The sequence below is a fragment of the Engystomops pustulosus genome, chromosome 7 (genome assembly GCF_040894005.1).
Source record: "Engystomops pustulosus chromosome 7, aEngPut4.maternal, whole genome shotgun sequence".
In the NCBI taxonomy this organism is placed as follows: Eukaryota; Metazoa; Chordata; class Amphibia; order Anura; family Leptodactylidae; genus Engystomops; species Engystomops pustulosus.
The window spans coordinates 48,251,675-48,278,878 of NC_092417.1; the positions used below are offsets into that span (position 1 = coordinate 48,251,675).

The following is a 27,204-nucleotide window of genomic DNA, read 5'->3' on the forward strand; positions in this document are numbered from 1 at the left end:
TTAGTTATATGTCTCTTTATATGTTTTGGGGGTTTGGGGCATTTTTAGTGATTTATGACTTTATTTTTTTATTGAATAACTTTTTTTTTTACTTTTTCACTTTTATACCATGGGACATGAAGAAGCAATCATCTGATTGCTTCTTCATGATAATATTCTGCAATACTGATGTATTGCAGAGTATTATCAGTGTCAGCCTATACACTTGCATAGGCTGGCACTGTGCCAGTAAGATGACGTCACAGACGCCATCTTACCGGCAATTCTTGCAAGTAACTCTGGGGTCCATATCGGACCCCAGAGTTGCTATAGCAACGATCGGCGCCCCCCGAAAACGGTTCGGGGGGGCCGATCGTGGGGGAAAGATGCATGTTAGATGCCGCGGTCGCGCTGACCGCGGCATTTAACGGGTTAAGCACCCGCGATCGGAGACAACTCTGATCGCGGGTGTTACACTGGGGTGCCGGCTATTAGTTACAGCCGGCACCCCGTGTTTCCCGATGCCGGTTTGGCTCTGATCCAGAGCCGAACCGGCATAAGCGCCGTGGCGGATATATCCGCCACTGAGCGCTAAGTCACTGCGCTCCGTGGCGGATATATCCGCCACGGAGCGTGAAGGGGCTAAGCAGCGCTGCACAAAGCTTGTCAAATTGGTCCCTGTCCCCATAGGGCTCACATTCTAAACAACCGTATGTTTTGGAGTGTGGGAGGAAACCTGTGGACCCGGAGGAAACCCACGCAAACACGGAGAGAAAATACAAACTCTTTGCAGATGTTGACCTGGGTGGGATTTGAACCCAGGACCCCAGCGCTGCAAGGCATAAGTGCTACCCACTCGGCCACCATGCCGCCTCAAAAAAAATAGACATTGACAGAAATTGGCATAAAGTGTGATCAAAACGTTGTATGTACCCCCATAATAATATCAATAAAACTAGAACTAACTACTAAATTAGTTATAGAAAATCTTAAGATGAATTATCCAGCTCACCTGGTTAGCTGAGGTGCCAACAGCATGTCCAAACAGGAAATTTCGGAGAAATGAACCAGCAAATCCACTAGGATAAGTATAAAATGTATGAATCCTTTATTAATAACATCTTCTTAAAACCTGCAGCAGTATAACGACATAGAGAGTGGGTCCACAGATCTTATGCATTTTGAGACATAAGACTCTTAATCATTGATGAAAATCAAAAATTTGAGCTACAGCTATCAGAATATAGCAACTCAAAAACAAATGTTTAACCTGTGCAGAAGCGGAAAAAAATATATAAATCTCGTCTTGCCATGATCATACTGATACAAGGAATAAGGGCAATTTGTTAATTGGTCAACACGGTGAACACATAAAAAAGGAAACAAAAATCAATCAACAGTGCAATAAACAAGTTTTCAGAATACAACAAGAGGAAAAAATAAGAAAGAGGTTGAATGGGGAGACTTGGCCTCCTGGGATGAGATGATGAAAAGTGTCATATTGGGTTATGATTATTGTTGATGTCATTGAATGTACTATTTGCCCCCCCCCCCCCTTCTTTCTGAATTTTGTAGAATTGTTTTACACTGTTATAAGAACGTGTACTCAGTGGTTCCAATCCCTGAACTGGAAGGTGGATTCCCAAATACTGGAGTGAACTGTTGCTGGAATAGTGGCCCAAATGAAACCTAGTGAATAATTCTGAGACCCTTCTGCTTCTTCCCTACCCCTCTCCCCTTTAGGTCTTTTAAGCTGTTGTTTATGTGGTTGACCCCTTATTAATACACTCTTTTAATTCAATAAATACAGGTAAAAGAAAAAAAGTTAAACTTTAAAAATTATTGAATTTTGTAGACAACTTTTTGACATATTTTTGTCTTTTTATAAATGTCACCATCAGAGGGGGGTAAGTGTGACTCTATTCATGGGCCTTAGGAGGAGAAGAAGCCTGCGGTCTCAAATAACCCTCCTCTATCTATCCATCACCTATCTATTTATCAATCTATCCATCTTATATCTATCTTTATTAGTATTTTTTTTAATATCTTCATGCCAGGATATTTTAATTTCCATTTTGATATATAAATCGATAGAGAGATAGATATTGGATCTCTATTATATAGGTTATAATAGAACAGATTTATGTGTTTATCTTGTTTCCATTGCTGTTTTTATGCAGTAATCTTGGCCCTGCCATATAGTAAACTTAGCTCTGGTAATGAATTTAAGTAGTAGTCTTGTTTATGTTAACGTCCTCAATCTATGTAGTAATATTAGTTTGGATCCCATATACATGTAGTAGTTTGGTGTTGTATCTATGTAGTAATCCTGGTTCTGGTCCTGGATCTTTCTAGTAAGCTTGGTACTCTGCTTTATCTTTGTACTGTCCCTGTGTTATACAGTATGTCTAGTTATATTATGGTTGCTGTGTAACAAAAACAGTAATAACAAAACTTGTGTCACATAATTCAAAAACTCCATAAGGTTGGGGAGACCCTAAACTCCTTACAGCCCAGGGTCCTGCGCATATGTTTGCGATATGGTGCAGTAGCATAAGACGGTAACTAATGTGCATGTGTGTGTGGGGTGGTGTGGACTTTAGACCCACAAAATTTGACGGTCAGGGTCCCCCGAAATTCCTAGTGGTGGCCCTGCTCCATTCATAAATATATTTTCTAAGGCAATATTTAAACAAAGTATCAAGAATAAAAATATAATATTTCAAGTATACTCCTAAAATATTCTGACAGAGAAATTCTGACAGCGCACTGCCAGTCAGAGATGACAAATTTCCATGTAGATATGGAAGCACAGGATATTATAAAGAACCAATCTAATATTGTAAAACAAACAGAACATACATTACAATAAAGAACAGTTTGTTTCTGATTAAGATCTAATGCACCAGACGGGCCCCTGTGTGATGCTGGAGGGAGATGAGCAGCTTGAAGGTGATGGCAGCCTGATAACAATATTCCTTCTTCCTTCACAGACAGAGCAAGCCCTTTGTCACCTCAAGATGCAAGTAAAACAAGAGAGCAGAATGTGCACTTATGGGCAACAGATGTTCCTACAGATGAGACCAACTGTGCTTCTAAAATGTAGGAACTGAAACAGATCAACATTGCATTCAAAAGGACCAAAGTGCCAAGTAGGCTAATAAACAGTTTTATCAAAATTATAAATATCATATACAGCATCTCCCAAAAGTAAGTACACCCCTAATTTTTGTTATAATATTTTATTATGTATTTTGATGGGACAAAACTGAACGTATGACACTTTGATACAATGTAAATGAGTAATTTGGCAATCCCTCAACTCAACACACAGTCATTTAGACATTAATGGCTATCAACATAAGGGAGTGAAAATGGCCAAACTGTGTCCAAAGTGGCGACATTTTGTGTGGCCGCTGTTATTTTCCAGCACCATCTTAAGTTTCTAGGGCATGGAGATCATTAGAGACTTTCCGTTTGAGGTTACCCCACAGGTGCTCAATAGGGTTTCGGCCTGGAGACATGCTTGGCCAGTCTAGCACCTGATTGCTGGGTGACTGGTGCTGGGGCACTGCCTCCCCACAGCTTGCTTTTCCCTCTGCGATACCTGTCTCCATTTATACTGTTATGGGAGTCGTCCAGAAGTTAAAAAACATGGCTTCTTTCTTCTAAAACTGCTCCTTTCCATTGTTAGTACATATTATTGCAGCAAAGCTCCATTCATTTCTACATAGCTCCTTATTACCACTTGCTGCTCTAGGACTTAAAATTACGGCATGGAGCGCAGCAGATGCAGGTCATGGACCCGATTGAAGGTTCTCTAAATCAGAGCCAAACCATCATCAGGAAAAACAGTGTTTCAGTGGTAATTTATTGCTGACCTCCCGGTGTAACACCAGCGGCTGGAGCAAGATCCGATCTCAGGGCTGTCCATAGTAAATACCTGTGAGGTTCTGTCTGTTACAGGTTATGTCTTTAAATGCAGACCTCAGGGTTGTCCATAGTAAACGCCTGTAAGGTTCTGTTTGCGACAGGACCTTACAGGCAGTGTGTCAGCCTATGTATCACAATGGGTTGACTGTTATAATACCCTGCAATACATCATTATTGCAAGGTATCATAATGAACAACCAAACAATTGCTTTTTCATGTCCCAAGTAAAGAAAAAAAATGTTCTTAAATAAAAATAAAAAAACACCAAAAATTAAAATGCAATAAAAAGTGATTTAAAAAAAAAAATGTATCTCCCACAAAAAAAAGTTTACAAACACCTCTATAGGCCCAAAAATTAAACGCTTTGCCACTTGGAAATGGGGATGCAAAATTTATAAATTTTATTTTCCCTCCCACAGCAGGTTTTATTCTACAAAATTAGTAAAACATAAGCATAAATATAGACCAGATCACAGCTTTCATTGAGGTCTATGGCATGGTGTGGTGAGACACCGCATGCTCACTGCGCCATTACCGAGCAGGGCGGTCATGCTGCAAAATATAGGAGATGATCTATATTTGGCCAGTATCTAGAACTCTAGAGGGGTTGAAGAAGAGCAAACGTCTATCCAGGAGAGATCAATCTTCCTAAGAGGCTTGGAAAGAGATCCAGGAAGACTTCACATGTCCTACCATAGATGGAGGAGCTCAGATCCTCCATTGAGTCCACTAAGGAAGGGGGGGGGGGGAGATTTCCATTTGACAGGGATACATAATCTTGCAGCATTTAGGCTCAATGATTTGGGCATAGTGTGCAGCGGAAAGTGAAAGGTCGAGATCCTGCTCCCAGCTCGCCAAGTATCGCAGCTCGCATTCCTACATTTTCCATGCTGTAATAGCTAACCAGAAGCTTGATACTGCTCTTACTCAGCAGAGGGTAGGCACTGTTGTTCGAGTGCTCACAAAGTAGTCCTCCAAGTTCTTCCACATTTTTTTACGATCCCCACGCCACTTACAACACACACAAAGCTTACACTGTTCTCCCAGACTACTACTCAACACTGTCCGCAGCATTGTATCATTAAAACTGCTGGTTAACTCCCTTTAAAGACTTATCCATAAGAGATATATAATATCAATATGAGATTGATGAGGTATAGAAACTTGCAGTACTCACCAATATGCCGACTCTCGGTGTAATGTGCCTATCACTGAGTTCCTATTTAAATGACATAGAAACTCAGTCACAGTCCCCAATGCCAGTTGTAATTATAGCAATGTTCTGAGGCAAAACCCATCAAAATTCAGATAAAATATTGAAAAACATAATTTTACATTCGGATACATATTGCTTACACACTATTGATGGCCAAAGGGTAGTGAAATCTCTTTACTTTTCCGGAGTCCATATAGTATTGTGTTAGGTTTCCAATCTTAGGATCTTTTGTGTTATTTGAACCAGTGAGCAAGAACGATGCTCTCAGCCCTGGATATCAGGATGGAGGCTTTGAGGACCATGAATGGGATTCTTTGTTTGCTCAGGAATGTCTGAAGTCTGGTGCTCAGGTATAATTTTACATCTCCCATCACCTTCCCTTTCTGTTCAATTGTTCTGTCCCGACATAGACTTTTTATAGACTTCCCTTTTAACTTTCTCCTCCTGCCAACTCGCAGCGATCTGTTCCACCGATTCCCCAGCAAACTAAACATCTGAATTTAAAAAAAAGAGCTACTTTACACATTACCTTAGTCAGACTTTTAGCAACGTGCAATGGAGCTATTCGCCTGGGATCAAGATCCAGACAAGTTAGTTATTTGACGTTTTATGTGTTCCAGGAAAGTTAGAGGATAAATTAAGGAAAGCAGCAACTTTTGTGGTGAACTTTAATGGAAAATACAGCAATTCCTCTCAAGTTTCCTCAAATTTAATTTTGAAATGAAATACATTTCCCCTCATCCAATGCCCCATGAATGCTAAGAATGAAAGGTATTCGTTCTCCTGAAGACTGTCGGATGGGAAGGGGGGGGGGGGCACAAAGGTGCCTCAGTCATTTAACTTCATATTCATCAGGAGGCCAGAAGAAATTGGACTTTATAGCACAAGTTAGAATCTAACCAATATGTGACACAATTCATAGTGTAGATTCAGTTGTTCCCATATTATAAGAATTCCAGTTAGTGTTGTCTTCCTATACAACTGTGAAATGTATATGTTGTAGGGAACCTATCATCAGGTTTTCACCATTAAACCTAATGATATCCAATATCTTGCGAGAAGCCTCCCGAGTCAGGAGGGGATCGTTTTCTCCCTCATTCCCACCAACTTCTGATACAAAATCCGATAATGGTATAAATAAATGAATGCAACAAAACTCAATGACATTAATCACAAAATGGAGTTTAAAGGAAACCTGCCATGAGGAATAATAATTCCTTTATTTATATAGCGCTCACAGATTATGCAGTGCTATACAGATCTTGCCAAATCAGAAGTGTATCTGATGGTAGATTCCTCTTGCCTGCCCCTCCCTGATCTGCCATTTAATAATCCTGGAACCTTACCTAACGTGTTAATTCACAAATTATACAAATAACATTTTTTTAACTGCAGAGGCTACTGGGGCGTGTACTAGCCTGGGGAGGCTGGTGAAGTTTTAGCAGAGTTTTAGCAGCTGTGCCACTCTCAAAATAGTAAAGATAAAGGGGTTTATCCTCTAGCCACTGCAGTCTTACTGTTGGAAGCCCCACCTATGTTGGCCAAGTTTTCACTCATTGATGGAGCAGAAGGTCGAACATGCATCCTGCACCTCCATTCAATTCTAATGGGGTCTCAAAAATTATCTGACAATTTCAAAGATGAGGGAAATGTATGAAAAGTGTTGGTAAATAGACCATAGTGTCAGACCCCACAGTCTTATTCTGCTGGATGATGTATGTGGAGTAGTTTAGAACTGTATAGTCCTATTTTAGACCAGCTACTAGTTCTATTCTAAGGCTACATTCACACAACCGTGTGAAAAAGGGCTGTATATACGGGTACTGAACACTCCCATTCTTTTCAATGGGCAATACAGCCTTCCATTGAATGGCCTTATTGTGCACCGCACTGTTTTTGAGACGTATAAAATGTAGAGCATGTCCTATTTTCTCATGTATAGAAGTCAATTGGCATGTATAAAAAAAAAAGGGTTGCATATGGCTGTGCACCGTATGCTGCCCTATATACATGCAGTATCCAGAACCAGTGAGGGGTGCATCCTGTCAGCCATCCATCATTTGCCAGCCCCCCGTATTTTATACAGAGCCATACGTGCACATACGGATGAAAAATGTCACGTATATACAGACTCATACAACACAGAAATACAGGGCTGGAGAAATCACACATTCGTGTGAATGTAGCCCACATCATAGTTTTCTGATGCTCAGACTGAATTTCCGGTTGCACAGGCTGAAATATTGCCATCCCTTTTTCCAGACAATGGCTTCAACCCTCAATAAAGGTGGAAATTACCTCCGAATTCTGGCATATACAGGTTGATGAATCTCCCCCATTGAATGGGAGTGTCGAAGATACTCGGAGCGCTCCACTCTGCAATTTCCAACACTGCCGAATTATTGAGGGCCTTGTGATTGTTAAGAGTTCTAGAAGTTTTGACCCCCATTTAACAGATTATTATTATACCCTAAGCTGGGGATAGAGTATGACAAAATAGCTTAATACAAACTCTTTCAAATTCTTAAAAATGAACCTCAATTACCTGTAAGGCCCGTAGCTCAGATCCCTATTATAAAGCCTATTGGGACATTTAAGTTTTAGTTGACAACCTAAGTTTTAGAAGGCAATGAATAGTTCAGTCTGGACCAGACACTGTTTTGTAAACAGGGAATAGTATATATTGGACTCCTAAAACAGTAGAACAAATATGTGGAAAATCTAGTTAGGGCAGGCACATATAGAATAAAGCAAGCTATGGTATGCGTCCCATCTATCACTCTTGAAAACAATGGTCATGTTAATACCTGCACATGTTTGGCTTGGGGACATTTAAATCATGAGTCAGCTTGCTATATTCTTCTTAAAAGGTTAGAATGAGGTTTTTTTGGGGGAATAAAAAAAAAAAATGTTTAAATCCTATTTTGATCAATATATAGACACACAATGTAGACATCCAAAACACTACTCGGTCTGCGAATCCAGAACAGAGCAGTAACCAGATTTCATGCAACATACACGGTGTCCTGGTCCAGACTCTAAAATCATATTTATATGGTTTCATAGTTTATACGGTTGAAAAAGGACACTTGTCCATCAAGTTCAACCAAGGAAGGGAAGGGATTGGATGAGGAAGGGATTTAGGGGAAACATTTCTATATAACATAACCATCAATGTTATTTGGGTGTAAAAATGCATCTAGACCCTTCTTGAAGCTCTCTACTGTCCCTGCTGTGACCAGCGCCTGAGGCAGGCTATTCCACAGATTGACAGTTCTTATAGTAAAAAAGCCCTGTCGCCTCTGGTGATTAAACCTTGTTTTCTCCAGATGGAGACCGTGCCCCCTCGTCTTTTGATTTGATTTAATCTGAAACAACTTACCACCATATTTTTTGTATGGACCATTCATATATTTATATAAATTAATCATGTCCCCTCGTAATCGTCTCTTTTACAGACTAAATAAATCTAGTTTTAATCTTTCCTCATAACTGAGATCCTCCATACCCCTTATCATTTTTGTGTTGAACCCTCTCCAGCTCCAGGGCATCCTTTTTATGGACCGGTGCCCAGAACTGGACAGCATATTCCAGGTGTGGCCGAACCAGTGCCTTGTATAGTGGTAATATTACATCCCTATCACGAGAGTCCATACCACTTTTGATACATGACAAGATCCTACTAGCTTTAGAGGCAGCTGATTGACATTGCATACTGTTATTTAATTTATGATCTACTAGTACCCCCAGGTCCTTCTCAACAAGGGACACTCCCAGATTTACTCCCCCAAGGACATATTTTGCCTTTGGATTATTAGCCCCCAGGTGCATAACCTTACATTTATCCACATTAAACCTAATTTGCCAAGTTATCCTGCAGCCTATCAACATCCTCCATAGACTGTATTACTCTACATAGCTTGGTGTCATCTCCAAAAATATGATGCAAGGAGTCACTACAAAACCTCCAGATGTCCATGGCATACCGAAGCATGGAGTCCTTGCATCACAAATCTGTCCCTTGCACAGTATTTAGGTCATGAAATCCAGCCACCAGATAGTCAAGGATTCACAGACCAAGCTTACTCATGTGCTTTTTGCCTAAGGAAGTGTTATCTATGGTGTCACAGCCGGAGTTTAATATGGTTTGTCTTGTTTGGGAAGGAGATGTATGCGATTTGGCTTGGGGCACAGAGTAATTGCAGGGGTGAACATTAGTAATCAATTCCATAGATCGGAGTTGTTTTAGCATCAAATTTATGAACTAACAAACCTGCCACAAATAAAGTCTACCCTCTAGTGGCGGGGTTTAAAAAAAAAAAACAATTCAAGGCGAGTTATTCTGGGGGAAAGTGGTTTAGGGCAACAGAATGGGAAGCCTTCATGCACACAACCTTACCCAAACGAAACACACAGACCATTGGAGAAGGGGGGGGGGGGGCACGTCCTATTTACCCCTCCCCTCTCCATAGAAAGCAGAGCATCTGTGCCAAAAATCCAGCCAGGAATAAGACCTACTCTATCTTTTGCACCAATCCTGCCCTGTCACAGTGCGGTAAGAAACAAAATGTGCTCACCACATTCTGACCGGGTGTAATCTATGGTCTATATATGGTCATTTGCATGGAGGCCAAGACACTATAATACCTTCGTTAATACAATAAAATGGCAGATCGTGTTGGACACAAACTGAAGCTAAAGCAATAAGAAAAAAATCCATCCAGTTACTAAAATTACTTACCTCCCATATGTTAATACCTTCCAGTTCACCGGTTTTCTGCACATTATCTTAATTTGGATCTTCTCGCTTGGAGCACAGAACCTTTATTTGACCTCCTTGTACATGCTGTAACCAGTCACTATGAAGGATCGCAGGTTATTTCTATAGCTTGTAACAGCTGCACCATGGTGACTAGTAAGCTACAACCAATGGGTTTGCATATTTGGGGTGCAAAACAAGAACTTTAAAAATAAAAAAGGGGAGGTGTTGCCAAGGGCGGCTGATAAGGTTGTGGGATATACTACTTTTCTAGTAATGGATTTTGGCATAAGTAGATACAACCCCTTCAGAAACATTGTGTACGATGCTGCAACATGGGCACACCGGGGTACGGCTTACCACTAACGGGTTTTATAACTAATTTTTGTTTTCTTTTCCCTGATGGAACAAAACAGAATAGAATTTATCCTTTGGCCCACATAGTTGTCCGTTTTCTAAATTACGATATTTCTAATGGCAAAAATAACAGAAGTGGAATGGATAGGGAATTGCATGCACTTTTCAGCTCTAGGTGTCAATTCTGTTATGGACTAAAGCAATGGAAATCACTAGCGGTAATGTGAATCTAGCCTTAGTCCACTGGAACACAACTGCACTAAATTCAATTCATTTAATGGATCAGAGCCAGCAAGGGTCCGTTTCTTGGTAACCCCACTGATCAACCATTTGTAGCGGCTGCAGTGCATCTTCTGGAGAGTCATCCAATAGTTACAAGCGGAAAGTCATTCAAGTGAATGCGGCCAAGTTGCTATATCTAGCATAGCCATTGTATTATGAATGGCAGTGTACTTGGTAGGAAACCAAGAGATCTCAGTATTCATCTGAGTGATACAGGTAAGGATCCTGAATGGACATGAAACAAATGTATAAATATAAAAGTTTATTCAGTATAGTGTTTAGAAAAATAAGTTCACATCATCATTTCAGAATACAATAAAACCTGGGAAGAATAAATCCCTATTACAGTACAATGAAAACAAAAAAAATATATATATATATACACGATACCTCTTTGGTTGGGTAACTGCACAGAAATGGTTTTTGACTTGAGGTTGGTACCATTAGCAAGAAATGCATCATGAAAATAAAAACTACATCAGCATTTCAGATGTGTTCTGTACTCATACATCATCATAAGGCACAAAAGAAACAAATATAAATAAAAAAAAACAAAAAAACAAAAACATGCATAAGGAAGCAGTCTGAAAACACAGAACAGAAGGCCGGATATGAGACATGCATATAAGTTAAATAAGAGATAATAAAAAAATACAACTAAAAGCCACCAATCCCCACTTAGTATTCTAGACAATGTACATCTTGTATATCTTATTGCTTTAGTTGTATTTTCCTAACGTTCACAAACCAATTAAAAAAAAAAACAAAAAACTAAACATGCAAAACAGAGGTTAAGTCAAGTAAACAGAAGACTAAACAAACAGTTGTGAAAGTAAAAGATTTTTTTTATACAAAAAAAATAAAAAAAAAATGTATTTTTCACTAGTTGGAAGGAAAGACCCCAAGAATAAATAGCATTTTGCACATCATTATAGATTTGTTTATGCAGGTTCCATGCAATAGTGAAAAATGCCTAAATAGGTTTTTTTTACTTAAAAACTGTAAAATAGTGCAAAAACAATTCATATGAATGTAGTGTAAATTCTAGGGATGAAATGTCAAAAAAAAAAAAAAAAAAAAGTAAAAAAAAATTCAGGGCAATACTTGAATCAAGAATTGATTGTCTTTCCCTTTGTATTCAGGGTTACATTACTATGTGCTTATGTTTCCAAAACTAGAACTACATCACAAGGTAAGTATCCTTCGCTTCAGGATAGAATTATGAAAAGAGAATTTTTTAGGATACATTAATGTTCTAAAGACAAACACATATTTTATATATATATAATTATATTTGGACAGATCTACTCTCTTTATTATTTTAATAATGTGCTTTGCTACAATTAAATGGCCCTTAGGCCGAAGGCACCAGGAAAGTTATTTAGAAAATTGCTATATTTGGATTAAAAAAACAAAAAAAAAAAACAATAGAATTGGGAGGATCATAGCATTGTACGCATTACTTATTTGCATATTTCTTTTGCAGTAAATTAAATCTGGAAGTATATGCTAGGATTCCAAAATTGTGTAGAATACACTTGAAGATCTTTTGACTGTTTCCTCCAATTCTTCAAATTTGACAACCAAGCCGGTAAATGTTAGTAATCGCATTCGTGATTTACAGAAACTCTATGCCAACAATGTAACATTCCAATCTGTCTATTTCAGTTCATGAAAATGTCAAGTAAATTATGCTGCTTTCGGGCGAATAGAAAAAAAAAACACACAAAACAATACAAAACATAATTCCATTGTTGTTCTCATTTGCAACTGACTTTTTTTCCAGCATATTCCCAATAATAATAACAATAATATTAATAATAAGTACCGATAATGCTTTTTTTTTTTAACCTTAAACCCAATATTTCATACAACTGAACCAAAGTACTTCAGATGGTGTTCCCTTTACTTACCTTTCATAAAAAGGTTAAGTGTGATATGGGGACAAAAAAAAAAAAAAAAAAGCAGTGCGATTCACTAAAAGTTCTAGTTCAAAACGGATAAGAGTGAAACCAAACAGTCAGAGAAAATCACCTGTAGGACGTGATCTGTGTACAGTCTATTGCATGTCTTGAATGTCTTCCACTTGAACATTCTGAAGATTGGCCAACTCTTTCTTCGTTTCAAGGTCTTCGCAGCCGGCATTGACCATACCACTTATGACATACTTGGATTTTGCATCCAACAACATAACACTCCCACTGATTGTAGTATTCTGCTCCATGGGCAGGTAATTCTCCTTGGATTCGGGTACACGCTGCAGAACCATGTTGTGCTGACTGTAATCCTGATGGGACTGTGCAGCGGGAAGATTGCCATTACCGCTTGCGGTGCCGGGTTCTCCGAGGTCTGATGGTGCAGAGGTCCCTGACAATAGGTCTTGGGCAGCAATGTAGTGACAGTTCTGCAGAGGTACAAAGTTTGCGTTACTGGTGGCTGTGACACTGGTCGTGGTGGTGGCGGCTGTGGAAATGGACTGGCTGAGAGACACCGACTGGTTCCCTGTAACAGAAGCGAGATTTCCAGAAGCAGCTATTAAAGTAGGAGCAAGAGAAAAATTCTGGCCATGAGTTCCATTGACTAAGGAAGCTGCGACAGACTGCAGGGTCTCCTCAGAAGACATGTTAATGTTTACTTGTGCTGTGTTTTGATTGACGGGCATTAACGGAGAAAAGACAAGGCTTCGATCAAGGCCATCTTGTTTTATTGAATGCGGGACAGTGTAGACAACGGTGCTGGGAGGGAGAGAGCTGAGGAACACTTTTCCTTGATCGCTGCTCGAGATGGTGTCACTTGTGAAGGTCCCTCCCTCTGAAGTACCAGGAACCACAGAGAGGTTTCCAAGATTCCCTGCAAAGAGAAATGTGTATAGTTACTAGGTAAAAAAAAAAGTTACACTTCAACAACATCTTGCCCCGAAGTGGGTATCCCCCTCTTACCAAGAGTCCAAAAAACAACCAAACAATATAACCAAATAAAAAAAATATGCACTGTCCTGTATATTCATATCAAAATCTTTGGCACTACCCCATTTACATGGGTAGTGATGCATTAATATATACATACCAGAGCAAATTTACAAGAGCCCCAGAACATGAATAACAATATTGTAGCAAAATTATTATTTTCTTTCTTTTTTTTTTAAATCCTGTTTTTATTGAGGTCATTGGAAAATCCAAACTGAATACTGTTTTTGTAATGGATTTGTAAGTGTGGGGCAGGATATTACGTACCGTATATACTCGAGTATAACCCGACCCAAGTATAAACAGAGGCCCCTAATTTTACCACAAAAACCTGGGAAAACCTATTGACTCGAGTATAAGCCGAGGGTGGGAAATGCATTGGTCACAGCCTCACCCAGTATATAGCCTGCAGCGGGGGAAGCCAGAAAGGTGAGTTTTGATTTATTTTTTTTTTTAACTCAAATAAGCCAAGTTTGGGTTTTCAGCACATTTTTTGTGCTGAAAAACTAAGCTTATACTCAAGTATATATGGTAATTTAACAAACTACAGGCAGTCCCCGGGTTACATACAAGATAGGGTCTGTAAGTTTGTTCTTAAGTTGAGTTTGTATGTAAGTCGGAACTGTATATTTTATCATTGTAATCCCAGCCAGAACTTTTTTAGTCTCTGTGACAATTGGATTTTAAAAATGTTGGGTTGTCAGAAGAATGAATATTAACACTAAAGCTTCATTACAGATACATGTGATAACTGTTACAGATGATCATTGTAGCCTAGGACTTAAGTACAATAAATTACCAATATCCAGAGGTCCGTTTGTAACTAGGGGTTGTATGCAAGTCGAGTGTTCTTAAGTAGGGGACCGCCTGTACATCTATTAATAGTTCCGCTAAACTTTCCTGATATGTAAAGTAAAACATCCTGTCTTTACCTCATCAGCCAGACATTCCTGTCCATAAAATGGCCGCAGATGGAAGCTCATGTGATCTTTACTTGTGAACAATCGCCCTGCCACGACCTTTGATCTCATATTCATTTATACATGTCAAATTCTGTTCTTAAAGCATCTAATAAAATACAACTATTATAAAAATGCATTGATTGGATAACATTTACCATAATTTAGGCTTAATTTGCACCTCTGTTTTACACAATGGGTCAAATTTATCAACAGTTGGTGCGTCGTGTATCAGCTCTTCTTGTCCCCCGCCCCCAGCTGTGAACGCCCTGCCGGATATATTGAGAACCTCTGAGCCTAGATAAATTACATTAACCTTCACCTGGAACCTTGCACTGACCATAGTAGTCCCTGGCCTGTCCGGCCCCCTCCCCACTCACTTTTCATGAAGGTGGCATAAGAGGGGAGCACGGCCAGGAATTGAGACTTTCATGGCATGTAAGGGAGAAAACGTATTTTTATATTATTGTAGCATAAGTTTAAAAAGCATAAGTACATAAGTTTATCGGGAAAGGGATGTGGCTTAAGATTATAAAAATGTGCAACAAAACCTAAGAAACTTTGAATATGAACCAGATTTCTCAGAATCTTCTAAAATTATCTAAATCTTAAATAATAGCTGAGAATTACTACTCATTTCTAATTTAGCAGCACAACCTAGGTAGCAACTTAACCAAATACATTTCACAACACAACACGCTGAAATTATTTATTAATTACATAAAACAATAAAATAAAAGCAAGAACTAAGAAGTCATAGTTTAAACACAGTGTAATGGATTCACATTTTATTGGTTTTATCTGCGCTGGCAGTCATGGATTTCTCAAGGACCACCAACATCTTCCCAAGTATGAGACCAATGTTGGCCATCTCAGTGCGAAGACCACGTATGTCTGTAGCCATCGTACTCTGGAGCTCACATAGATCTCTTAATCTTTGCTCTACACGTGAGCCTTCTCTATCAGGATGATCCTGTGTTCTTTGTTGTGATCCCTCAGGCGGCTTCATCACTTGAAGGGGATGTGAATTTGAAGGAGGGGCAGACTTGGAAACCAATGAGGAACGTCGCCTGAATTTTCTCTTTAATATTCTCTTCGGCCGGTGAAGTAACACAGGATCACCACTCTCTGATGAAGAATCGCTCTCAGGCAGGCAAAGGTCTTCAGCAGATGAACATCCAGGAAGAACCTGCTCCAAAATGGATGTTCTGCCACCCTGCTCCTCATCACATAAATAGGCACTGGTTAACAGTGGGCTTTTGTCATTTGTGCCAGATGGTGGATTTTTACATTTGGAATGATTCTGGGATCCTTCATTAATCTTGTGCAGTTTCTGGCCGTTGGTTACCAAAGGACCTCGATTTCGAGAAGATACTTTAGGGCCTTCAGAAGTAGAGTAGAGTTTTCTATGATGTTCATCGCTCGACAGGTCCCCTGTGGGAATACAGGATATTGAAAGTAATTAAGAGATTCTGAAATAGTATTGAAGGCAAAAATTATGTTATATACTTACACACTGGGGAAGCCTGTGGCCCAAGGTCCTGTAGACTGAGCTACTGCAAAGGAGCTCTGGCTGATCTCATCTACGTCTGACCTTCAAAACAAATAATTTTTTTTTTGTTTTTAAACAAGGTAAAAGAAATCTGCCAATAAATATGGCGATGGAAAGTAAAAAATGTAATTATAATATTTTAATTGATTTAAAATGCAGCAATGTAAATAATCCTCTTACCTGGACTTGAAGATCATCTATCTTCCTGATACTGGCCAACTTATAACAGGCACCTAGAACTTGTGTCTAGAGGCTGGCGATTCTCCTCAATGCTGCCATGTTCTTGATTATATGCACTTATTATTCAGACACCTTCTCGTCTCTCTTGCAGTAGCCCAGGCTTCACATAAATGCAGTGAATGCAATACAGGAATCAAAGGGAAACCACAGCCAAAAGCAATTCTAAAAGGCCACCAATTAAATAGAACAACATCCGAATTCAAAATAGAGCTTTAAGATTATTGGTCGTGGTCAAGGTCTCTTCCAAAAACGGGTTGTCCAAAAAAAAAAATAATTTAAACAAAGTATCTTTCATCCTACAACTCAAAGCATAACTTTTCAATGCTGGCAGTAAAGTATTTTTTCTTCATGTGTGCTTTGCTGTCATTACCATGATGTCTCAGCACAGCATCACAGGAACATTTTGAACCAAACCAAATTTGGACACATAAATCTTCGTAGACTCAACTACCGGAGATGTGTCGCTGAAGTTAGATTGGTGCTGCTAATAAGCAACCATCAGCAATGTGATAAAACAGGATAAGCCTCAGCATCCCTAATGTGTTCACCATCACAATTCAGCAGAACTGCCACGCAAGTCAGGTGCTTCAGAGTACGGCTAAGTTCACACTACCATCAGCATTTCCATTATTTATTCCATTAAAAAAAGGATGATCCACTCGAATAAACTGAACATAGCTAAAGACCTCAATTACTGTCCATTTTTAACATTATGACAAATCATAGATCTATATCTCACCTCCCTATATATCTGAAAATAGTGCATGCCAACACCCCCGGATGTTTCTGTCACACACACAACCCACCACTTACATCTAAAATTCTCTTTGTAACTCACATTTATCTATAATCTATCTATTTAGCTCATTTGGTCTCTAATATATATGTATAGATTTACTATATCAGTCTATATCCATATCCATCAGTTTCTAAAAAAAAAGAAAGAAACTGATGTAAACAAAAAAAATGCCACTTTGTGTCTCTTATTGACTTCAAAGTAAATATTATAAAAATTATGACATCCATTATGCAACGGTTTTTCCAAAACAAAGAAAAAGTACAGCAGCCCGTGTAAGGGATAACTGCACATAACAGATGACATAAAATTTACATTAATGTCAATGGAGCTTTCAGCCAAAGCATTAAAACTCCTCCACGCTTTACTTTAACACAGATAAGGAACGGAGATTTAAACGGTAGTGTGAACTGAGCCCTATTCGTGCTGTGGCACTTGGTACAATGCACAAACTTATAATGGGGGTCGTCCTTTTCAGTAAGATACAGTTTAGAGTGTGGGGGATTTGGGGGAAGCACAAACATCCTTGACAAAACATCACTTTAGGATGAAAATAATCCTGTAAATAAGAAGCAGGTCCCATAGAATAGCACAATAATATATCATTCATTTTTTTTTTTTTAATTAGGGGGCAGGGGGTTGGCTTGTTTGATTTATCTTAAAGGGTAATTTAGTAAAATTTTGCACAATTTTTTTTTGTTATGTTTTTTTAAATACCAATTTCTGGATTGCAAAGTTAAAAGGAAATTTACCATTTAAAAAAAAATAAAATTAAAAAAAAATCTTCATCCCAATGCTGGCGCTTGTCTGCGCTAATCCTTATACTCCAGGATCACCTAAAAAAAGAGGCTTATAAAAAGCAGGCCATAGTGCAGGGTCGCGATGTCCGGTGCTACAGTCTGCTTTTCTTAAGTCTTTTTTTAGGTGATCCCGGCGTGTCAAGATTAGCGGAGACAATCGCTAGGATTAGGATGAAGAGCAGAGTAGGCGAGTATCTGTAGTGTTTTATAATATTTATAAAATGGTTGTTTTCCTTTAAATCAGGCGAAACACTGGAAAACTTATATACCAAGAAGTTAGCAGGAAAAACCTAAACAAAAAAAAATAAAATAAAAATTATGTGATAAATCCCCCGCTTCGGCTAGGGTAATTTTCATGGGTCTATTTTTGCGTCAATGAAAAGGGTTTGCTCTAAAAGGGGAAATATTGCACTGTGATTTGCCATGTGGGTCATCCTAGTATCCCAAAGACTCATGCAGCTTGGTTGACATCTGGTGTACTGTAGGAATGCACTGGTCCCATTAGTACAGGATCAGGTTAATGACACTTACATTTTTACATTTATCCAAACTTCATAATAATGAAGATCTTCATAATTGAAGATCACAGCTTCGTACTGAGGACTGCTACTCGCTACACAGAAATATGTATATATGTTTATACACTTATTCTGGTTGTAAAGTATTATACACAGATTGTAGAAGCGTCCAGTGAAAGGACGGCAGAGAAGACAATAGGCCTTCTGATAGAAACTCTTCCATCCCGAAGTATTGCTCAGGCCAAGCGAGGTATAGAAGCACAAGCTACCCAGAAAGTCACTAAGTCAGAAGGATTAGTGCCAGCACAGGGTCAGAAGTAAGTGGCTTCCTTGTCCTAGAGGTGGATGGAGCTCAGTGACAGGACTAAGAAAGGGGCATGCCAATCAATTCGGGGGGGGGGGGGGGCAGACCAAAGGACAAGTAACACTGCAGGAATCACATTTGCACAATATGTGGCTCCACACAAGATAACTAGGTTTAACAGTTTCATGATGGGAGGTCCCCAATTATTAACAAGAACAGGGGCTCATTTTTTAAATAGTTTCCACCATCTGGATGTATGTAATATTAAAATACTGTACAAGCTGATGAACCCCTTGGTTGAAACTGGTGACCATCCACATACTGCTCAGATGTAAAGATACACAACACCAGGGAGCACGGCCCAATGTTTTGTTCATTTGTTTCAACAAAATTAATGTCTAGCTCCATTAAGAAGTCCCACTAATAGGCCGCTATAGCAGGACGGTAGGAAATATCAAACCAATAACTATCCTAAGTCCACTTCATGCTGCATCATATGAAGCCGAGCTATAAATAGCACCGGGTACAACAGCTGCAACATAAAAGTATAGCCTGAGCTCTGCCATTGTTCTCAGTGACTTCACACACATGGAATGGGTCTGCTATGCAAAGTTACATTTCCTTTTATGAAATCTGATAAATGGTATTTACAACACATCAATGTCACCCATTGGCCAGGTGAAATTAAAGCTAGGATTTACCCCTGGCCCCATTTTAGAAAGTTAAATAACTAGACAGTGTTGGCAATTTCATTTTTCTAATTTTGTACTTTTCCTCTACCTTTCACATCAGCAGCCTTATTAGGTCAATTATTGACAAATCATTTAAGGTTTAGGTCGAGTTCACACTACTGTTATGCCCTTTCTGTCCCATTCTAATAATGTCTTAAATAACAACCCAGTCTGCTGCATTTTTCAGGCTGCTCACTATACAGGTAACCCATTCCATTCACTTTCCAAATTTGGATTCTATTATGCTCTCATATAACATAAGGATTTAATGGAAAATGGAGCACTAGTGTGAATTTAGGCTTAAAAGGGGTTTTCCTACGAACTAAAGTTAGGCCCTATCCACAGGATAGGGCCTAACTTGCTGATCAGTGGGGGTCTCCATGCTGAAACCCCGACAGATCACGAAAACGAGGTCCATCAGACCCCTTGTTCCTCCGTCAGGCTAATGGAGCAGATGGCCACGCATGACCGTTCTCCTCCATTAATCTCTAAGGAGCTGACGGAGATCGGCGAGTGTGAGCTCGGCAATTTCCGTCAGCTCCATAGAGATTAACGGAGAAGAACGGTCATGCACGGCAGTCTGCTCCATTAGTCTGACGGAGCGACAAAGGGTCCAACGGACCCCTCGTTTTCGCAATCTGTGTGGTCTCAACACTGAGACCCCCACTGATCAGCAAGTTAGGCCCTATCCCATGGAAATCTACCACTAGAATCAAGGATTATAAACCAAAAACACTTACATGCAGGTGTGTGCCCCCTCCAGCAGGATCTGCTCCTCTTTTAACATGTAATGATCCAATTTTTAGAAAAAAAAAAAAGGGCTTTTGAAATAATAAAAATAAGCCTAAGAGGCTCAGGGGTCCAGAGCGGTTAATTGAGCCAGGACCCCCTCAGGCTCAATTAACAGCTATGGAACCACAAGACCCTCAGGCTTATTAAAATAATTTTAGAGCCCTTTATTGTTAAACATGGGAATAAGAAGCACAAAGAGCAGAAGATCCGGCCCGAGGGGGCACGCACCTGCTGTGTTCTTGGTTTATAATCCTGGTTTCTAGTGGTAGATTTCCTTTAATGAATTGAATAAAAAGATAACTTAAGCCATGTTCACCTCTAGTGCGGGCAGTACCTTGTTCCGATTCATTAATGGAGCAAATAACGGATACCAGCAATGCCAAAAGGGCCCAATTGACCCCAACGAAGCCCATGGGCCTTCCCATTTGAGCGCCTCCGTTATTTTATATCCATAACATAAGTGGAATCTGCACTGGACACAGAGTCTTAACTGTTCCAATGAAGCAGTTATCCAATTCCAAGATCCTCACAAGTCAGCAGAACAGATGGATCACAGAGCTTATGGGAGCATCATGACCCTGTGACTCAAGGACAGTAGCTCAGTCCGGTTTACATGGATGGTGCCGAGCAGCAGTACCAGACAAAGCTTTATGGATATGGACTATGCTTTGATGACAACCACAATGGAAAGTGTAATATATCAACATATCTCTACGAATTAGGACTGGGGAATTATTATCCACGGCTTCAATAGCACCCATTACAATTCAAAAAGATTGTGAAGTCAATATTAGCACCACCATAGGGGTGGGGGTGTATTTTATTCCAGTACAAAAAGTTATAAGTTGCTTCTCTTCCCACCCCTATACTTTCATAGAAAGAAGTTGCGGCAGACTTGAGACTCGCACTTCTCAATGTGGGCGGTTGTGATCGAGTTAAATTTTAAAAAACTAAATTAAATTTTAACCAGAGATAAACATTGCTTAGCCCTGATATACAATTATTTAAAAAAAAATTTCATCATTGTAAATTTGTGACCAATCTTCATGGAACGGAAAATCACTTTATGCCTTTAGTGTTTATTAGGAGTCTTCTATAACTAAAGTAGAGCACGGTAGCGATGACAGGTCTCGTTTTACCTAAATGTGTCACAGAACAAATACCTATCAGGTTTAGGTGTCAAATTCCAAGAAACTTAAAAAAAAACTAAACAAAACAAAAACCCAACAACGTAACAGGATACCAAATACCACGAGCCGCACATGCGCTAAGTATAGCAATTACCTTGTGACACTGCGACAGAAGGCAGCTGGAGTGTGGAGAATCCAATACTTCCATTAATGAGCTGAGCGTTTGTTCCTGAACTGGGGATCTGGACGATGCCATATGGGTTTATTTGTATGGGAGTGGTAAATGTAACAACAGTTCCGCCATCTTGAGAAGCAGCAGGCTGGATATTCTCAGTTTTGACTTCTGTAGCAGGTATTAACCCTGGGAAAGAAGGTTGTATATTTGTAGTGTACGTTGAGGAAGAATCTGTCAACCCAGCCTGAAGAACCTTAACTTCCTCAGGGGAAGACACCAAGATGTCAGAGTTCGGGACACCGTTGCTTACAATGGTTGAGGCCACTTTTGGAGAATTCAATGTCAAAGATGGCGAATTTGCCACATTTAAACCATTAAGCAGCACGCCATTCGGTCCCTGGATAAATGAGCCTCCATTTAAGAAGACTGGTGACGTACTGGAAGACACCAAACTTCCATTTAACAGCACTCCAGAAGAACCTAATGCGATCTTATTCCCAATGTGTTGCATATACACCGTATCGGTAAGGTTCATGTTGGAGACCCCATCTGGGTTAGGTAGAGGATGCGGAGATAAGTCGTCATGGCCTTTGCTCGATTCATCTTCAGTGCTGTGGTTTCCATCGGACTCACTGAACATGCAAAGAAAAGCAGACAAAAAAAAAAGAAATTATTAACAAAACTGCAATGTGAATGGAAGCGACACTACTTGACGGTACACTTTATTATTTTCCAGCAAACAAGTCGTTGGGGCTAAGCTCTTGTGAAGAGGCTAATGGATACTTCAGCTTGTGTGAAGTGCCAAGAAGCAAACACAGAAGGGCCATTTGGCAAATATATGGCTATCAAGTGGAGGCATTTGTAAACGTACACCAGTTGTTACGCAGAAGAACAAACACCGCACCGAGGAGTATAAAAAGAACACCATAAACAGGAAAAGTGCACACGGACTCATCCGAGGGCCTAGTTTACAAGTGCAAAAAAAATACGTTTTTGGCCATGTAATTATTACACAGACTTAATAATATACTTCCTAATCAAACAAGCTCACAATTCACAAAGGGTCTAGAATACCCTGGAATGCCCCAAAGGTGTGAATGTATGGGGAAGTGCTCCACAGCAGTGGGGGGAGGGTTTCCTTTAGTCAGGATCCATTAGTTTAGACTGTCCAAGGAATGTTACCTGTCTACGTCTGCCCATCCATCAAGCATCCCTTCCCCCACATCTGCAGGCTGAAAACCACAGGCTATGGAGATGCTATCTCTATAGAAAGCACATGCACCAAACACAAAACTGGCTTCTGCGGCACATGTCTGCAAGCAGACAAAGAAGGATGTCCATTGGCGGCATGCGTACACGTCACCGTATGGGATTGTCATGTCTGAAAAGCAGCATAACTGCACACTTATACTTCATGAATATTTTACAAGCTCTAAAGGTTTCATCCATGGCATAAACTTGAACATCTACAATAGTTGGTACACACTGGAATACATCCTATAAGAACAGAGTGATCAAAACCACATCCATCCAGCTAAACACATTGCAGCAGAGTGTTATGTATTCAGCCCATAGATTTGTAGATCTTCTAATTGATCTATAATCCCCCTTCCTACGGCCTAATAAGGGCTCATGCACACAGCTCCTTACTAGACATATAACGATACAATGTACATTCAATGAACTTGTCAATTTATATAATTAACACCTAGTTGTACAATGTTCCATACCCATTGGGATACATTTTAACAGACTGAAACTCATCAGTTTTTTATTTGATATACTATTGACAACGCTATTCTATGTACTATTCAAACTTCACAAGTTTTAGATAACAAGGCAAAACCCCTGGATCTCCGGCATCACCGGAGAAGAAAGACAGAATGCACATAACTTCAGCTTTTGCTGACCAACTGATGTGTATTGAAGTCTGTGGTCTTCAAATGCGGGAAGAAAAAAATATGACATTCTCCATATATTCATCATCCAAAAAACTGGATATTACAGACTGAAAAGAGTCAGTACGCTATGCTTGGAAATTATGATCGTATACGGAGAAAAGAAACTGCTGCATGAATAAGGCTTTATACTGATGCTTTAGAGGATGCATTCACACGCAGGGTTTGTGTTCTGAAACGCAGAGGCTTTCCAGATCGCAGATGCGTTTCTATGCAACGCGATCAAGCAAGCCCCTCCCTAGCGCTGAGTGTGAATGCAGCCATAGAGTCGTGTGCATCAGGTATATTCAGCCTATTGTTCCATAGGACTGTTTGTAATCTGTAATGTAATATTTGTATAGTGCTGCAGAATTTGATGGCGCTATATAAAGACTATTATTGAAATAAATTTATTAATTCGTTGGTTCCATCCACATGTGGACGACATCCTCTACACTTTGGGAGCTACTTTTAGTAGCCGTATACCTTATAACTAGAGATGAGTGACCCGATGGTCTGGTTCAGACGCCTGATGCGGACAAAATTTCCAACCTGCCAATATGTCCGGGGCAGGCTGCCGAATCCAGCTATCGGGTCCACTCATCAGTACTTATAACATACCTGTAACCCCCAGTCATCCATATGCTTATACACAGGTACTCAGTTCTGCAGAGCATGTATATAGCAAGTCCCTGTCAACAAACTTTGGTGGCAGTTTTAAAATAGGCAACACACTCTATTGCTAACTCCAACTACCAACATGAGGAACGTTACCCGAAAATTTAATAAACATTAACCAGTCCTGCCAAGATCAGCCTTAGGTACCAAGGTAGTCAAAACTTTATAAGCAAGAAATAACACGTGTTTAGCTCTTCTGTCCTAGACCCCTCCAAAAAGCCCCCTCCTAGCTGCAGAGGCCTACCACGTATATTAGAAGGTACTAGTCTCCTGTATGTAATCATAAAACTCGCTGATATAAAAGCTGTATAAAAGAGAAGGTCCTGATCCTTCTCCACGTACAGAATTAGTTCAGGATTGTACGCGCCTTTCAAGAAAAAAAAAAAAAAAAAACTCCTCAGGGCAACTTCTCTCATTAAGTTCTGCAAATGGGAGGCGTAAAGAGACAGAACAGGGAAGGGCTGAACAGGTCACCTCCACCTGGCAGGCCAAACCAGTCGCAAACCTGTAGAGATAAGGGATTTCTGAAGACGGCAATCTAACCCCTGCTAAGCCCTGACGTCCCAGACTCCATTACCCTGTACCTTGATCTCAAACACAAGAATAAAGCTCAATATACACAAAGGATAAAACTTATGGTCAAAAGAAAAATTATTTGTGCCATTGTTTATAACACATACATGTTCCTCCCATAGAGAGAAGCAGCTGCCAGGCACCACTTGTCTCTCGGGCACAGGAAAGTCTTAGCGGGCTAATAAAATACACAACGTGCCAGTCTTGGCATCTGCTACATATTCTTAGAGGGAAATTTTCTAATTGGAAAGATCCGACACGGATGTCAAACTAAGCGGATTCCCACTGAAATCAATAGGACATGGTTTGGGACGGATATTGTACAGATTTAGTCACGGAATACGCTGTGGAAATAAAACTCTGGGAACATCCCCTACATGTACACGTATTCCACTTCAAGCCACATATTTAATATGAGTAATCTACGGTCCGGAGCTTGGGCCTTGGTACTGATCACAACAATACTGGACCTCTCAGCGCAGTGTACAATGTGCCGGGATAAGGCTCATGGGAACTAAGGATTAGGCAGTGGACGGCAGTCATTTTTTGCACAAGATTTTACATCACGGCCGGTGTAAGCCATTTGGTGTCCGAAAGTTTTTTCCATAAGAAAAAGTAACTTCCAGGTAACAAAAGGATTCAAAGTAGCAGGAAGGTGTTAAAAGTGCATGTGCGAAGCCCCCTCCCCGCAAAAACAAGTGAGTGGCAGCGAAGGGGGAACAAGCTCACATCTGTTGTAACACTCTCCAGTGCAGGCAGAGGGGCTCCCAGCACTCTCAGCCCCCTCTGGCTACAAGTCTGCGCCCCTGCTACCCCCTCCTCCTCACCAGCAGAAGTGATTTATTTTGGTCTAACCACTGACTACCCCTAAAGCAGGAGGGGGACTGGGATGGCCTCTTACCTATAGCAGCAGATGAGTGGGAGATGATAGAATGGGCACCAGTGATCAGAGGGCACAGCACGAGTCACCTCTCTCTCTCTTATCTAGGATTTCAATGAAACCTGAGCTCAAGGAGTTTTAGAATCAGGTTTCAAAACACTGCAGCCGGATCCGCCATGCTGGAGGCTGCATCCAGTTTAGTAAATCATTGACTCTGTCAGAAATTAAATGTTACCCCCCGGTCCCGTTACTATGTGCCTGTGCCCAGGTGTGGGGGCTCCTGAGAAGCCCCGGCAGCAGCAGCACGGCAGCGCCATATTGCAGCGGGGGCAGTACAATGGAAAGTTGTGCGCTCACCTCTTGGACTGCGCCTCGGACGGGTTGCGGTCCCGCTGGCGGCGGTTCTTGAACCAGTTGCTGACCTGTGTGAGGGACAGGCCGGTGATCTTGGCCAGGTTGCGCTTGGCGGCGGGGGACGGGTAGCGGTTGTGCTTGTACAGCTCCTTGAGCGCGTTGCGGGACTTCTCCTTGAAGCAGTAGACGGTCTCCTCTCCGTCCCAGATGGTCCGGGGCAGCGGGAACTTCCTCCGCAGCCGGTACTTGTCCACCGCCCCCAGCGCTCTCCCCCGGGCCTTCTCCGCCTCGTTATAGCGCGCCCGGTACCACAGGTCCTGCAGCACGGCGTGGTTGGACGCCTCGAAGTTATGGCTCTCCAGCACGGAGTAGAGCTCCGGGTAGCGGCCCTGGTGGAAAGCCACCAGCGCCCGGGCTTTCAGGATACTCTCATTGCCACGTAGCAGCTCGCTCTGGGGCAGCGACCACAGGAACCGGGCCAGCCTGTCCAGGTCGCCCCCCTGCTGCAGAGCCTCGCACACACAGGCGACGTGCTCCGGGGAGAAGGCGAGGGTGTAGGGCGCCCCCGCTCCGCTCACTAGTTCGCTCTTGATGCCGTCCTCCGTCCCGGGCTGCTGTGCCGTGCGCTCCATGGAGAAGGCGGCCGCCTCCAAGGCATCTTCCTGCTTGATCTCTATGGCATTTGGGATCCCGTTGGAAGGGGAAGACATGTTTTCCCCCTTCTGTTAAAAAAAAAAAAAGTCCACCCCTCCCGTGTGATCAGGTTTCCATCGGCCGCGCAGCGATCATTACTTCCCCCCCTCCCCACAAGTGGAAACGGATCGCAGCAATGTGACTACTACACAAGTGCAAACTCCGGCAGCAGCGTCCTGGCCTGGAGCGGGGACAACCATTGGGGGAACGGGGGAGGGCGGGGCCGGCCAGGAGCGGACGCTGCTCTGCTAACCGTCACTCACAGCGCTCGCTCCCCCTCCACACACCGCACACACCAGGGGCAGGAGGCTGCACTACTACACCTACACCTGCCCCAGCCTACTACACTGTACTACTACACCTCCACACACCGCACACACCAGGGGCAGGAGGCTGCACTACTACACCTACACCTGCCCCAGCCTACTCACTGTACTACTATACTACACCTCCACACACCAGGGGCAGGAGGCTGCACTACTACACCTGCCCCAGCCTACTAACTGTACTACTACACTACACCGCACACACCAGGGGCAGGAGGCTGCACTACTACACCTGCCCCAGCCTACTCACTGTACTACTACACTACACCGCACA

General features: G+C 41.2%; 1 protein-coding gene and 1 long non-coding RNA gene across 7 annotated transcripts in view; one reads left to right on the forward strand and one right to left on the reverse strand.

Annotated features, from left to right (window-relative positions):
• The window catches only part of LOC140069751 (uncharacterized), a 40,849-nt gene extending 28,326 nt beyond the window's left edge, over positions 1-12,523 (forward strand). For both annotated transcript variants that reach the window (XR_011848848.1, XR_011848847.1), the window contains exons 2-4: positions 2,973-3,189; positions 11,669-11,718; positions 12,013-12,523. This is a non-coding gene — a long non-coding RNA (uncharacterized lncRNA). The remainder of the gene's footprint in view (positions 1-2,972; positions 3,190-11,668; positions 11,719-12,012) is intronic.
• LOC140069749 (homeobox protein SIX4-like) lies at positions 10,774-26,802 on the reverse strand. 5 transcript variants are annotated; one of them, XR_011848845.1, is made up of 5 exons: positions 25,915-26,802; positions 21,469-22,121; positions 16,184-16,343; positions 15,965-16,045; positions 15,758-15,885 (listed from the first exon to the last, which is right to left on the reverse strand). XR_011848845.1 is itself a non-coding variant. In XM_072115810.1 (3 exons), exons 1-3 carry the CDS (start codon positions 26,619-26,621, stop codon positions 12,586-12,588), a joined length of 2,151 nt encoding a protein of 716 aa, XP_071971911.1. In that variant the 5' UTR covers positions 26,622-26,802; the 3' UTR covers positions 10,774-12,585. The 5 variants fall into 5 exon arrangements, 3 of the variants coding, with proteins under 3 accessions (XP_071971911.1, XP_071971912.1, XP_071971913.1); XR_011848846.1 differs by lacking the exon at positions 16,184-16,343; XM_072115810.1 differs by lacking the exons at positions 15,758-15,885; positions 15,965-16,045; positions 16,184-16,343 and adding an exon at positions 10,774-13,376.
• Positions 26,803-27,204: the final 402 nt, after the last annotated feature.

Bases quoted from the DNA above. Each gene is read 5' to 3' on its own strand.
- LOC140069749 (XM_072115810.1), bottom strand. From the start codon at position 26,621: ATGTCTTCCCCTTCCAACGGGATCCCAAATGCCATAGAGATCAAGCAG. The intron at 22,122-25,914 runs GTGAGCGCACAA...TTGCATGTTCAG, and splicing joins TCCGAGGCGCAGTCCAAGAG to TGAGTCCGATGGAAACCACA. The intron at 13,377-21,468 runs GTAATTGCTATA...TTCTCTTTGCAG, and splicing joins TTCTGTCGCAGTGTCACAAG to GGAATCTTGGAAACCTCTCT.